This window comes from Epinephelus lanceolatus, chromosome 13, assembly GCF_041903045.1.
Source record: "Epinephelus lanceolatus isolate andai-2023 chromosome 13, ASM4190304v1, whole genome shotgun sequence".
Lineage (NCBI taxonomy): Eukaryota > Metazoa > Chordata > Actinopteri > Perciformes > Serranidae > Epinephelus > Epinephelus lanceolatus.
In genome coordinates this window covers 2,529,920-2,543,742 of record NC_135746.1, presented here as the reverse complement: position 1 = coordinate 2,543,742, position 13,823 = coordinate 2,529,920, and the positions used below count along the sequence as shown (strand labels likewise).

Genomic DNA, 13,823 nt, shown 5'->3' with positions numbered 1-13,823 from the left:
TGGCAGTAAGAGAGTCAGCTGTCAGTCCCTTTTTATGTGTGATAGGCCTTCATCTTTTGGTGATGACTCATACATAGAGCTGTGTACGTGCATGTGTGCCTGCATGTCTAAGAATTTATGAGGATATGCGTATGTGTGTAGGAGGATGCACCTGTTTTATGCTACACCGCAGCAAACAGATGCTGTGTCATTTAGCATGTGCGACAGACCAAAATTTTAAAGGTGTGAGTTATGCATGCATGTGTTTATATTCCCGTGTGTGTGTGTGTCCTTACCCCCTGTGAGAAGTAAAATGCTGCGATCCCCAGAGGCCAGAAACAGCAGAGCATGGAGAAGATGGCCAGGCCCAGGTGGTCTCGTGGAGGGACGACAATGAAGTTGTCCTCGCTCTCACTGTCGCTGGAGCAGTCCGTCTGCACAAAAAAAAGTAACTGAGGTTAAAACACACACCTGTATTCTGACCTGTACACATGTTACAGTTCATAAGTGGTGATGTAGCAGTAAGCAAACAGGTGGTCCAGTCAACTCTTACATACATACATCTATGTTACAGACAAAGTTTGACATTTTGGGCAAAACGCTTATTTGCTGTCTTGCCAAGAGTAGTTAAGGCAATCGATAGCTACCACTCTGATGTCAATTTGGAAAATTCAAAGGAATACTTCACCCCCCAGTATATATCAATTACTCACCCCGTATCACATTGAATTCAGGATGAAAACGTTTTTCTGTCATGCCTGCGGCGAATGAAGAATCCAAAAACTGAGAAAGTTCTTGATGGATTGAAGTCACAGGGGGCCACGTTTAACAACAGCAAAACTCTATCAAAGCATCTGTATACAAACCAACTTATGCAGTGCAATCCAAGTCTCATTCATCCAGTCATATGCTCAGTTCTTCCCAAACAGACAGCCCTTTGCAACGGGGAACTAAATTGAAGGAGAAAATAGGCCCGTTTCCACTGAAGAAGTTCCTGGTACTATTTGGGGGCAGGAACTACAACAGGGACGTCCTCTCGCTTGGCCCTCTCAACCGCCGTGTCTCCACTGAGAGGGCAGAGTAGGAGGAAGGTTCCTGTAAAGTTACCGGGCTCTGGATGTGACGTAATCGTTGTGCGACCATTTTGACCGGGGCGACGTAGGGGCGTAGGGACGTAGTTAGCTGTTAGCGGTGTCTGTAATAACTCAATAACTCAATAAACGGTCCGTGAAAAAATATTTTTTCCAGCGGATGTCTTAGTTACAACATGATTGAGCTAACTGGAGTAGTTTCATGTCGTATCCGACAACGGGAGGCTTTTAACAGATGACGTCCTGATGTTAGCTTTGCTGCTGCTGTTAGCTGTCCCTGTCAGCTGATGCTTTCTAGACATCGTGATTTCCCAAAACTGAATAAATACCACACATAGCAACACAAAACTGCTTTGCTAGCTCAATCATGTTGTAACTAAGATATCCGCTGGAAAAAATATTTTTTTCATGGACCGTTTATTGTGTTACTGAGTTATTACAGACACCGCTAACAGCTAACAGCTAACGGTTAGCCCAGCTAATCTACGATAACCATGTTATTAATTACAAAACGTCACATCCCGCCTTGAGTATATCCAATCAGCACCAAGTAATCTCCAAGCCCCAGCCAGGAGTTTCTCAGGGCCGTTCTGTGTACCTACTCCGAGGCAGGGACTTGTTTAGCCCCTGTAAAAGTTCCGGAACTCTGTCCTTCGGGGGTGGTTCCTGCGGTGGAGACACGCACCAATGGTCCGGCCCCATTAAATTACCCCAAAGTTCCTGCGGTGGAAACGGGCCTAATGAATCTTTGCTCTCTTCAAAGCCAGGCTCCATTGACAAAAACAGTAATTTAACTTCACTAAAAACACTGAAGCTGCTGGTCTACTGCTGCCCCCAACAGTTAGTTAGTTTGTGTTATTGTGTGATTTTGGTGTTTTGAGGGGTAGATCAGATCCACTTAAGTCACACAGTAACACAAACTAACTAACTGATCGAGGCTGTGACAGACCAGCAGCTCCTGTGCTCAGCAAAGTAAAATTACTGTTTTTTCAATGGAGTCTGGCTTTGAAGAGAGCGTAAATAAGTTTGACTTCCAGTTGGAAATATCTGTCTGGTTGGGACATACTGAGCATATGACTGGATAAATGAACCTTAGCTTATACTGCATGAGTTATGTGAGAATTTGTAAACAGATGTTTTGGTATGGTGTTGCTGCAATTTACCAATGTTCTCTATTCTTAGATTCTTTGTTCACCGGGGCTGTGTGCGGAAAAAACAACAAAGTTTTCTTCACAAATTCAACATAACATGGAGTGAGTCATTTACATTCAAATGGTCATTTGAAGGGTAGAGTATACCATTAAGGGTACAGCCAGCAGCCGGTTAGCTTAGCTTAGCATAGCAGAATGACTCAAAACAGAGGCAACAGCTAGCCTAGCTTTGTCCAAAAGTAACAAAAGTCAGCGATCAGCACCTCTAAAGCTCACTACTTAACATTAAATCTGTTTGTTAAGTCCTTAGAAAAGCATGAAAAGGACAGTTAGTGTTTTCACAGAGAGGTTATGTACGGAAGTGGCAACCTCACAGCCAAGAAATAGTTAAGTAATCAGTTGTAAAACCACAGCATGTCATTTTTATACTCCAGTTTTTATATTGATTCAGTGAACAAGATATAATTTATTAATCAGCGAGCTTTAGAGGTGCTGGTAGGCTAATTTTGTTTGACTGAACATCTAGAACCAAGCTAGCTAGCTCCCCCTGCTTCCAGTCCTTGAGCTAAGCTAAGCTAACTGGCTGTTAGCTATAGCTTCATATTTACCGCTCAAACATGAGAGTGGCATCAATGTTCTTATCCAGCTCTTGGCAAGAAAGTGAGTGGCTGTACTTTCCATTTCCACAGAAACCATTTAATGATTAATTGCAACTTCAGACAAGACATAGTTACACACATAGTTAGGCACATTTCATGTCCCCACAAATATTTGGAGCCACCCTTGAGGCCAATCTGAATAAGTAAACAAAAGTAGCACCCTCTTTCGACAGGTAAGTGGACCAGCATCCTGAAAGTTTTGTAAAGTTATCATTGGTGAAGTGCAGACAGTGACTGAGTCAGATCTCACTGAAACAGATAAAAAGTTTCTGTACAGGTAGAGGTGATTTTTAAGTCAACTGTGAGGAAAAAGAATCTCCATTCATCGAAAAAGGAAAAAGCCATTTGTGTAATGGGAAACAAAACATAAACGAGTCACTGCATGCCGGATCATTTCCTTCCACGTAATGTCACAGCTCGTATTCATGGACTTTTTGTGATGGCTCATTAGTTTCTCATTAGTTTTGAGATATGCAGATTCCTACATTTTGGCATCTAAACAACAGATGGCATTACAAAAAAAAGAGCTACGGTTGAAAGTACACTTCATTCGAAATGAGAAATAGTTATGAATCAAACACACCTCCTCCCTAAAGCTTTATGAAACTATTTCACGCTCCACGCAACATTCCTCACACAGAGCTGAAATGCCTTCAGCAAAGGAGAACAGACGCTCATACATCTGCATATTGTTTAGAGGCTTCTCACTCCTCATCCAGGAAATATCAGTGTGTATCACAGTTTCAAAGTTTGTTTTTTATGCCCACATCTGGCCATACAACCTTTAACGCACATATGAAAGTGCATTTTTCCCACCACAACAAAGGCATGACTAAGAACAGAGATTTATTTTCCACGCTGCCTGTAATGAAAAGAAATCACAGATTGAGGTCACGGTTTCTATATGAGCCATTAAGCTGCATCCTTCACACATCATCCTGTTTGGGGGATGATCCAGTATGAGGGTGGAACATGAGAAATAAATGAAAGACATCAAGGCTGACAATAAACTGTTGTGTCAGAGAAATTGAGTTCAGTATGAAGCTGAATATTTCAATCAGAGATGTGGGGAAATCAGGCAAAACATGGGGATGTTATCAAAAGTCCAATCATCACGTTTAAGATGGTAATCTGACAGAGGAAATGCTTTTCCTTCATTTCACATCTTGTTGCTGTGTAATCCTTATTTTTGTGAGTATTTTCAGAGGGTTTATAACTCTTAATCCGTGCATGTGGTTTTTGTGCTTGTGGTGTACCTAATGAATTTGGATTATTTCAGACACTGAGATTATGGCGTTCCCTCCGACCACAGATTGATATCTGTATAGAGGCCAGACACTTTTAGTCTTTTAGCAGAGCTGCAGCCGCCCCTGACGTGTGTTGGCCTCAGGCCTGGGCTGGAGTTGTCCACGTCTACGTTGGACAGAGTTGTTGGGTTTTCTGGGGCAGGTGTTGAGGCTTTAAAAAACATTTTGGCCTGTCTTGCCTTCCTTGGACCCGTGACTCCCTTCACTCCTGAATTTTCAGGGCATCTCTGGGCTGACTGTGTGCTATAAAATCCCAGTGGCAAAGGAACTGTTTAAATAACTATTGTTATTTATTTATTCAACTTTTTTGGGTGTTTTAAATAGGGTTGCATGTCAGTGGTATTAGCCGAATCAGAATAGTTTTTCTTACTTTGTACAATGACTGAATATTACATACATTGAAAAGTATTTCATGTCTCCATCTGCTGGTGGGCCGTCATGATAAGAGTATGCATGCATAATATGATGTTAATTCCACTACAGAAGAGACTTGAGGATCACTAAAATTAGATTGGGAAAAAAGTAGATATATCAATATCGGTATTGGTTATCGGCTGAGGGAGTTGTTATTTATCAGCATATTGGATATCGGCAAAAAATCAAATATCGTGCATCCCTAGTTTAAAAGTTTCAGATCTTTTTTTCAGATTTGACTTTCATAAAAGTCGTAATAATACAGCGTTAAACAGCTCTGTTATAGGTCGACCAATTGTGGATTTTTATAGGCTGATATAATGATGGTAGTTTGGAACAGGAAAAAGCCGACAGCCGATTAATCTGCCAAACCAATAAATCGGACAACCTCTCCTGTCACGATTAGAAGTCCAGCATTCAAAAGTTTGCTTAAGTGAAAGTACAAAATTATCAGTATCAAAATATACCTAAAATACCAAAGTTAAAGTGTTAATGCTGCAATCCATTTACCTCCGGAGTCATGAGTTAGAGCTGGGAATGACATCACACCCGAGTTGACCGCCTTCTGCTATATTCTGCACACACAAATACTTTAGCAACATGTCCACAGATAGAAATTGGACAGGACTGCGTGTGCAACTGTTTTACTGAGACAGAAACAACACAGAGGTGCTAATAAACAGTATAAGAGGCCGTACACATGCTGCGTTTCCTGTGCTGTCAAATTCATTGTTTTTAATGTAGACGCGCAGCAGGCATGCTCAAATGCCAGAGCGAAGCCGTTGCAACTATTTTTCAGGGTACGATGGCTGCACCGTGACATAAACAGAGTTCAACTTTTGGAACGCAGCAGCACACACCACATGACATGTGACGAGGAACAACCAATCACAGCTGACAGACATCTTTCCCTTCTTCTGTAAATATCAGTCTGTGATCAATATGGAGGAGAAGTTGATCAGTTTGGTGCAGGGCTGCCAGAGCTTTACATCTTTCTCACGGACAATATTTTTGGCTTAATACACACTTACGAAACAGCTCCTGGAGGAAGATCAGCTCTGCACTCAGGATTTCGGGTAAATAGGCTGTGATACGGTGCTGGTGAAGGCTGCTTAGCAACCTTAAATGTAACCTCCCTCCATGCTCTTGAAAGTTGGCACAGAAAAGGCACAAGAGTAGCACCAAGTATCAGACCTCATGTTGTAGACGCAGCATGTGTACGCCCCCTAATGCTACAGCTTTCAATACTGCTGATTCGCAGAGCAGCCATCTTGGATTTGGAGGTTGATGAAACCCAACTTCTGTACCTCAATACTGTACTTAAGTCTGAGTTTCGAATAAATGTATTTACATTGCAGCACTGTAAGAGTGGACAGTAACAAAGGGACAAAAACAAGTAAACAAGGGACACTGTGGGTCATTGTCAGCACCTCAACGCTTAAACCACCACTGCATCCTTAAAGCTATAGCTTGGACAAACACCACTGAAAAAATAATTAGGGTCAACTTAATACAAAGGTACATTTTTATGGCTGGATAATTTGAATGAATCAGGGCACTGCTCCTTAGTACAGGTAATTCTGTTGTGTACAGTGTGTGTTTTATTCCAATAAGCGAGAGTGCAGTGTCATGGTGTTTGCCTTGTATTAAAAGTTAAATTACTGTTACTGGGTGAGAGTGTTGGGAATGAATTTGCTTTGAGGGGTGAAACAGTTGTCAATTAGTTTTAATAACATGCGGCCCTTACAGTCATGTTGCCTTATTAATGGTGGGGATTAGTGGGTGGGTGGTTGAATGTGTGGGGGCCCTGCCCACTAATGGTGGGGGAAACACACACACGAACACTAATTTAATCCAAAAATAGACATCCTGGAGGACAAAACAAGTATATTAAACTCAGGAAGTGACTGAGCAAGCAAAACCTCTCTAATCTGTCTCTGCAGCCTCAGACAATGCCACTCAGCGTTGTCAAGCTGTAAAGCTTATGAATGAACACAGACCCCTGCTGAGATGATCGATATATTTCCATGTGCTGAATGTGATGCGGAGGCACAAAAAGGTCATAACACATGAGCATAATGCGGCCTACATTCTGCATAATGTCATTCTGCCTTCATGGCCTTAAGCGAGCGCAGTCGAGCAATCTCTGCAGAGCCAGCCCTGCTCTGCGCCTCAGAGCTTACTGACAATATCTGCACAGCCTTCTGGCTGTTTGGAGAATGAAAACATACATCATCTGGGGATGCTAGCTGCTTGGTTGGCTTAGGCTACTGGGGGAGAGGGAGAGACAGAGGAAGAGGAAGTCAGTTAAGCAAGCCAACAATGGGGTCAGCTGGAGTCGCTGCAGACCTGAGGGGTAGCACGATGCGAGTTCTACAGAGCCAGGCTTTCTTTGCTTTGAGCCCGGTATACTCTGAGATTTGTCCCGGATAAAAGATGACAAACATTAAAGAAACATGGTGATATCTTTGGTCGTGGCTCTACAATGGTGGCCGTTGTCATGGTCTTGGGATCATGGTCTCTGGGATGACCATCTCACTATGTGACTGCTGTTACAACCTTCGTCTACTAACCAACCAATAGAAATGCAGCATGACATGAGGCACTGATCAGCACGACAATGCTAAATGCTAGTAGATGCTAGCAAATACACGTCGTGCTCTCATTGCAAAATTGGCATGCCAAGTTGGCCTCATTTCCCCAGCTACAACTGCATCCACATTCTCCTCCTCCTCCTCCTCCTCCTCCTCCTCCTCCTCCTCCTCCTCCTCCTCTTCTTCTTCTTCTTCTTCAGACTGTGATAAATACCAATCACTTTTCTAATTGGTATTATATCAGCTGTTATACCAGCAGTGTAAAACAAACTTCAGCAAATCAGAATAATTTAAAGCGGCAACATTATGGTTTGGTTTCAAGGAATTATTCTGCATTTAATATGCAAGTAAATGTCATACTGATTAATAATATAGCAAACTATTAATGTATATATGTTTATGTGTATGCAGCTCTGTATGTATATATAGAGCTGCAATGATTAATTGATTAGTTGTCAACCGTTAAATTAATCACCAACAAATAATTCATTAATCGGCTTGATAACTATTTTAAGAGAGAGAAAAAGTACAAATTCTGATTCCAGCTTCTTTAATGGGATTTTTTTTTTTTTTTTTTTTTGCTTCTCTATGACAGTGAACTGAATATTTTGGGGTTTTGATTAGTATATCGTAGTAAATAGGACATTTGAGAACACTATCCTGGACTCAGGGAAGCACTGATGGACATTTTTATCATTTTATAGACCAAAAATCTAATTATTTAATCACTGAATTCACAGATTGATCAACAATGAAAATGATCATTAGTTGTTGACGTATTAATGCATATTGTTACTTGAAATTTTATAGAAGGATTATTTTAAGGCCAGAGTGTGCAAACAGATTAGGTAACACTACAAATACATTCAGTGGTTTATTAAGCGCAAGAACAACCCTGCAAATAAACTGCATCGCTAACTTAGTGCGTGTAAGTTCCCATGGCAACATGATGCATGCTGTTTGTGGTGCTAAAACTGCACAGCTTTGTCAGGTGGCATCACTAATGTAACTTCATGGCTTGATAAGTTTGCATTTATTCCCTCAGATGAGAGCGTGTCACTTGTAGACTGACTGTGTGACTGTAAAGTGATGCTGATTAGCGAAGGTGCTTTTTAGCCAGTTTCAAGCTGACCATGTGAGCCCTGTAGCATGTGTTACCACGGCGATCTAGCCAGGTTAAAAGAAAGCCACCTTTGTGACATGGAACACTGGCCTCAGACGAGGGCAGGGTGATAGGAAGAAAATCATAGTAATATTTTTGGCCAAATACCTCAATGTTGATATTGTAGGGTTGACTACTGGTGCTTTAAAAAAAAAAAAATCACAATGTGATTTTTGATAATCATCAGTAATGTGGATATAATTGGTGCATTCGTTTTGTACTCGGAGGTCAGAAATTTCCAGCTGCCAGTCAGAAGTTTAAACTTGAATGCACTCTGAGATCAGATTTCCAACTCAGAAACTCGGAACAACCGCATCAACCCTGACTTACAAGATGGTTGCCGGTCACATAGTGAGTAAACACTCTGCTAAAGTACTGTTTACAGCAATTTTATCCTATTTGTTTCACATCAGGTCAGCCTCATCTGCGGCGTTCATCAGTTGGAGTGCATGATGGTTTTGAAGCTGTCTATACTCCCAAAGTACAAGGGCAACAAAGGCTTTCTTGTGGGCGTGCATTTTTTTTCCCGACTAGTCCACCGTCGTCAACTAGAATGCAAAAACTGTTGTCAACTCGGAGGTGACATCATTCCCATTTCTGACTTCCGACTTCCGACCTCCAAGTACAAAACGAACGCAGCAAATGACTAAGTGGGTAAAGGCAAACAATAGAACAGCTAGAACAGTGTTCAGGAAATTACATCATTTTACTGTGATGCAGCTTTTAAAACCAGGAAAAGACAACACTTACCATATCATGATATCCAAAGTCTAACGGTACGTTCACACCAAAAGTGACCTGAGCTTCCAAAGCAGCGGAAGTCATTCATTTTCAATGAGAGCCCAGCAACTTGGGCGACTTGGGCGACCTGGTCGTCAGTCACGCGTCTTGGGCAACCGGAGCGGAGTTAAAACTCGTTTAACTTTATGGTAATGAGCTCTGACGCGGTTCGACAGCAACCAATCGGAACGCTGACGTGCTTCGATGAAGCGGGTTCCAGAGAACAAGCCATGTAACTTTGGTTCCTACAGCACACTTGTTCCAACAATGGATATCGAGGAGTTTAAAACTTGCGTTGGCGCCCACTCAGTCCTTTATAATGTGTCGCTGTTCGGTTACAGAGACCAAAATAAAAAGAATAAGGCTTGGGACGGCGTCGTGGAGGTAGTTGGTTGGTCTGGTGATTTTTAAAGTGTGTAATGTTCGTAGTAGAGGAGAGAATTGCAGGCCAATGTTGCGACGTAGCATGCAAGTCTTCTTGTTTGGTTTGAATGGGATGACATACATTTTCTGTTTTCATTGACCAAATATAACTTTGTGTTGGCCAACTATGAGCTTTTTGACTGGACAACAACGAGCAGCAACTACGCTGCTTTCAAGCCAGTAGTCGCTTTGAGGCTCCTTTAAATTGACAAGCACGATCAAACGTTCAGTGATTCACGTGATGAGCAACTAGAGCAACCAAAGCTGCCACAGATATTTTTGACACTCGTGCTTCTTGGGCATCCACGACAGACTTTGCCTCTTTGGAAGCTTCTGGTGTGAACGTACAGTAAGACCATATCTAGTCTCATATCACGATATCGATATAATATTGATGTATTGCCCGGCCCTAACTGACATCAACCCAATTACTAGATTCTGATTTCTGAATTTTTAATAATAAATAATAATACATTTTATTCATAGGTGCCTTTCAAGACTCTCAAGGTCACCTTACAGGCAGAGATAGAGATAACAACAGGTTTAAAAAGCCAATAAAATTCACTGTTAACAGTGTACATTTTACATTTTAATATGTGGTTAGGTTTAGGCTATTTGTTATTGTTAGAAAAAGATCATGTTTTGACTTTAAATACTCGGTTTTGGGGGAACGGTCCCGCAGTAAACACAACGATGTCTCGGTTAAAAAAACAACCACCATCGTGCTACTATCACGGCAGGAGAAGGTAGAAAAACAAATGCTTTTCGTGACACTATCCAGCAGGAAGCACAGTGATGGGTTGCTACAGAACACCCACATTTTGTCCCAAATGGAAACAAAGCAATGACTCACTAAATCACAACCGGTTTTGTTGTTTGTCTCTGGTCAACATTGGTCTGCAGTGGCCTCAGCGTCTCTCCAGGGTGGCACGCCATCCATCATCCCCTCCACTTCTCCATTGATACACTCAGCTCATATACTACGTCACTTCAAAAGGTTAATATGTATGAAACGTGCAAATTTTACATATTCGTGATTTGAAGCATACAATGCCAATGTTTTCCTCTGGTAACTAGGTTGCTTTAAATTCAACACACCTCTGCAGACAGGGCTGCATGCTCTGTACAGGAAGCTACATACAGACCTGTCTGGATGTTCAGGAAGGTCGTTAATCATGACACTTTAAAGTGGCTGCAGGAGATCTAAAGCAGAAGAAAAGAGGCCACTCTGCAGAGCCGTCTCATGGAGCGATTATTAGAGAATGATTACACAAATATCTGTTATTCTTCCTCATTTCATGTCTGCCATGAATTCAAATCACACTCTCAGGAAGTTGTGCGGACCAGAAGATACAGGTCAGACCTGACAGACTGTGGATTTACTGAGAAGCCGTGTTTGATTTGAAGTAAACAGAATTTTTGTTTACCAATTTTCTACCTGACTTTTAATGAGCATGTGTGTGCGTGCGTTGACATTCGCTCACCACCTCCCCCTATACCCGAAAGTCCTAATGACTATGCATGCCGGTGCTGCTGGCTGTGCTCAGATATGTCTTGTGGGGCGTAAATCCTGTCAACATGTGGCAACAGGCTGACAGGTAATGAAGAACTAATGGATGGTTTCACCACTCTGCCATGACAGCATAACCAAGAGGAGGCCTCGTGTCATTTACTTGTTGCCAGATTGTCTCTGCAACCTACAGGAACTGTCCCCCTGTCCACCCTTCTTTTTTATTTTATTTTTTACCTCCTGCTCTCCAGTCTCCCCGGAGATATGTCTTTGTACCTTTTTGTCCGATGTGGTGTGAATGTCTCGTACCATTACTCCTGTGTAGGAGGCAGGTAATGACATGAGGATGGCATGAGGGCTGAACATGAATTTTTATGTATTTTTGGAATGCACCTCTCCGCTGTGTACAAAGTGTCTCGCAGGATGTCACATTTATTTGATTTTCTTTTTTTATTTGTGATGTGCCAACATGTTTACAAATTCAAACCAAGCACGGCGGAGATGATCCCCCGTTCATGATTTACTCATGACAGTAAAATAAATAAATAAATGTGGGCTTTGTGCCCAGTCCACATGTCGTGACTGCAAAAAGACACGGTAAATCCGGCTGGAGCTCTGTGAAAGCACGGCCATGTTACAATGTTTTTTTTAGTCAAAGAACGCTGTCATTATTTATTTTCATTCTTCTTCTGTCCCCATTCAAATAAAACACTAATAATAAATGTGTCTGAAGCTTATTTTCCTTGAGAATATAACAAAATCAGTCAGTTTTCTTTATGTAGTTCTCTCTTGTGGGAGCTGAATTCTTCAGTTAGATGGGGAAAACGTTAATATATATTTTACCCAGTACATCCAGCGAAGTCAGTGAGTCCATAAAAAACGGTTCAATTTAAAGGATAACTTTGGTATTTTCTAACCTGGACCTTATTTTTCCATGCTGTTGTGTCTAAGTGACTAATGGAAACAACAATTTTTTAAAATTGGTCCAGTATTGAGCGAGAGGGCTGCAGCCAGCAGCAGCGAAAACTGGCTGCAATGTAATCCCTGCAGGAAACCAAACACTGCCAATTTACATCCACTAACAGTGTTTGTTTTTACCACTGACAGGTTCACATTGTTATTTTAAGTGTCTGACAGCATTATGGAAAGGATCCCTACAAAGATAGATGTTTTTGTTAAAGAGTAAGATCCTTTTGTTTAAACAGAAGTTTAAACTTGAAATCGCTGCTCCAAACACACCAGACTCCATTTAAATAAACAGTAATTCAAGTGTGTATAGAGGCAGCATGTTTACACATTGGGCTGGGTGAATTAAGGGTTTATTTAAACCAAACCAGAGCTGGTGATTGTTGAAACAGTGGAAAGACAAACCAATATGGCTTTTTTAAGTTTCATTTGTTTCTGTCAACTTTGAACGAAAGTGTGTTTTACGATAATAAAATTACTGTTTATTTAAATGTAGTCTGGTGGTTTTAGTGATCGTCTGTTTTTAGTTCAACAAAAAACATTCATCTCCATTGTGATCCTTTCTATAATGTTGTCAGACACCTATAATAACAATCTGAGCCTGTCAGTGGCACAAAACAAACACTTTCAGTGGACGTATATGTTTTACGATGATAAAATTGCAGTTCATTTAAATGGAGTCTGGTGGGTTTGGTGATAGCTGTTTCGTGGCTGTTTCTGATTAAACAAAGTGGATCTTACTCTTTAACAAACGGTCTGTCTCTGTAGGGTAGGGATGTCCCGATCCAGCTTTTTCACTTCTGATCCGATACCGATATTACAGCCTTGAGTTTTGGCCGATAGTGATACCAATCCGAACCAAGCGCGTATTATACATATTCACTTATTGTGTTGTCAGTCATGTTAGAGAAGGTTTGATCAAGCGTTATTACTCTAACAAGAACAACTACTTAATCAGGTTAGTTAGAATGATCCACAACAGTTGGTATGAGAAACTGACCCGTTTATTGTTAACAGGGTTAAATAAACAAACTTTAAACTTGAACATTAACATTAAATAAAAAATATAGCTGGTTTGCTTTGGCTGCTTTGGCCCCTTAATAAATAGAAAATAAATCAACACAAGAAATCTTTAAAATGTCTAACAGTGAAATTAAAATAGCAGCAAGCCTCCACACACTTGTGCTTTGGCCCCTAATAAATAAAAAATAGATTAACACCACAAGACACTGTTGACATTTAACAAACAATGCAGCCTTTCCTTGTCAGTTATTTTAGTAGTGTCAGTGCCAGCCTGCTGCTGCTGTTTCCTGTGTGTCTGCATGCTGGCCTGGTGGATTGATAGTAAGAGCTGGAGCGGATCACTGGAATAGACTGCTTGAATCGCAGAGCACTGGGCTGGCCGGAAAACCTGGATCCGGTTTCCATGAAAAACTGGATCGGAGTTCTGGATTGGCATTTTTCCATGCAGTCCGATCCGACTTCAGATCTGACTTCAGCACGTTTTTTGCTAATATCAGCGGCCGATACCGATCCGAATATTGGATCGGGACATCCCTACTGTAGGGATCCAGACACTGGGTGAATTAAGGGTTTAATTTTAACCAAACAAGAGTTGGTGGTTGTTGGAACAATGGAGGAACAAACCAAGATAGCTTTTGTTTTTTTATTTTGCTTCTGTCAACTTTGAATGACGCGTGTTTTATGATGATAAAATTACTGTTTGTTTAAGTGGAGTCTGGTGGCTTTAGCAAGACAGACACATTCCATTAGGCCTACACAACACG

At 41.3% G+C, this 13,823-nt stretch overlaps 1 protein-coding gene and 1 long non-coding RNA gene across 2 annotated transcripts in view; one reads left to right on the top strand and one right to left on the bottom strand.

Moving 5' to 3' along the window:
* Positions 1-13,823, top strand: part of LOC144466466 (uncharacterized) — a 160,937-nt gene that overhangs the window by 61,645 nt on the left and 85,469 nt on the right. The gene's annotated exons all lie outside the window — the stretch shown is intronic.
* syndig1l (synapse differentiation inducing 1-like) overlaps positions 1-13,823 on the bottom strand; it is a 79,163-nt gene that overhangs the window by 16,884 nt on the left and 48,456 nt on the right. The window contains exon 3 of the mRNA XM_033649379.2: positions 276-413. Within this exon, the coding sequence (XP_033505270.1) occupies positions 276-413 (138 nt within the window). The remainder of the gene's footprint in view (positions 1-275; positions 414-13,823) is intronic.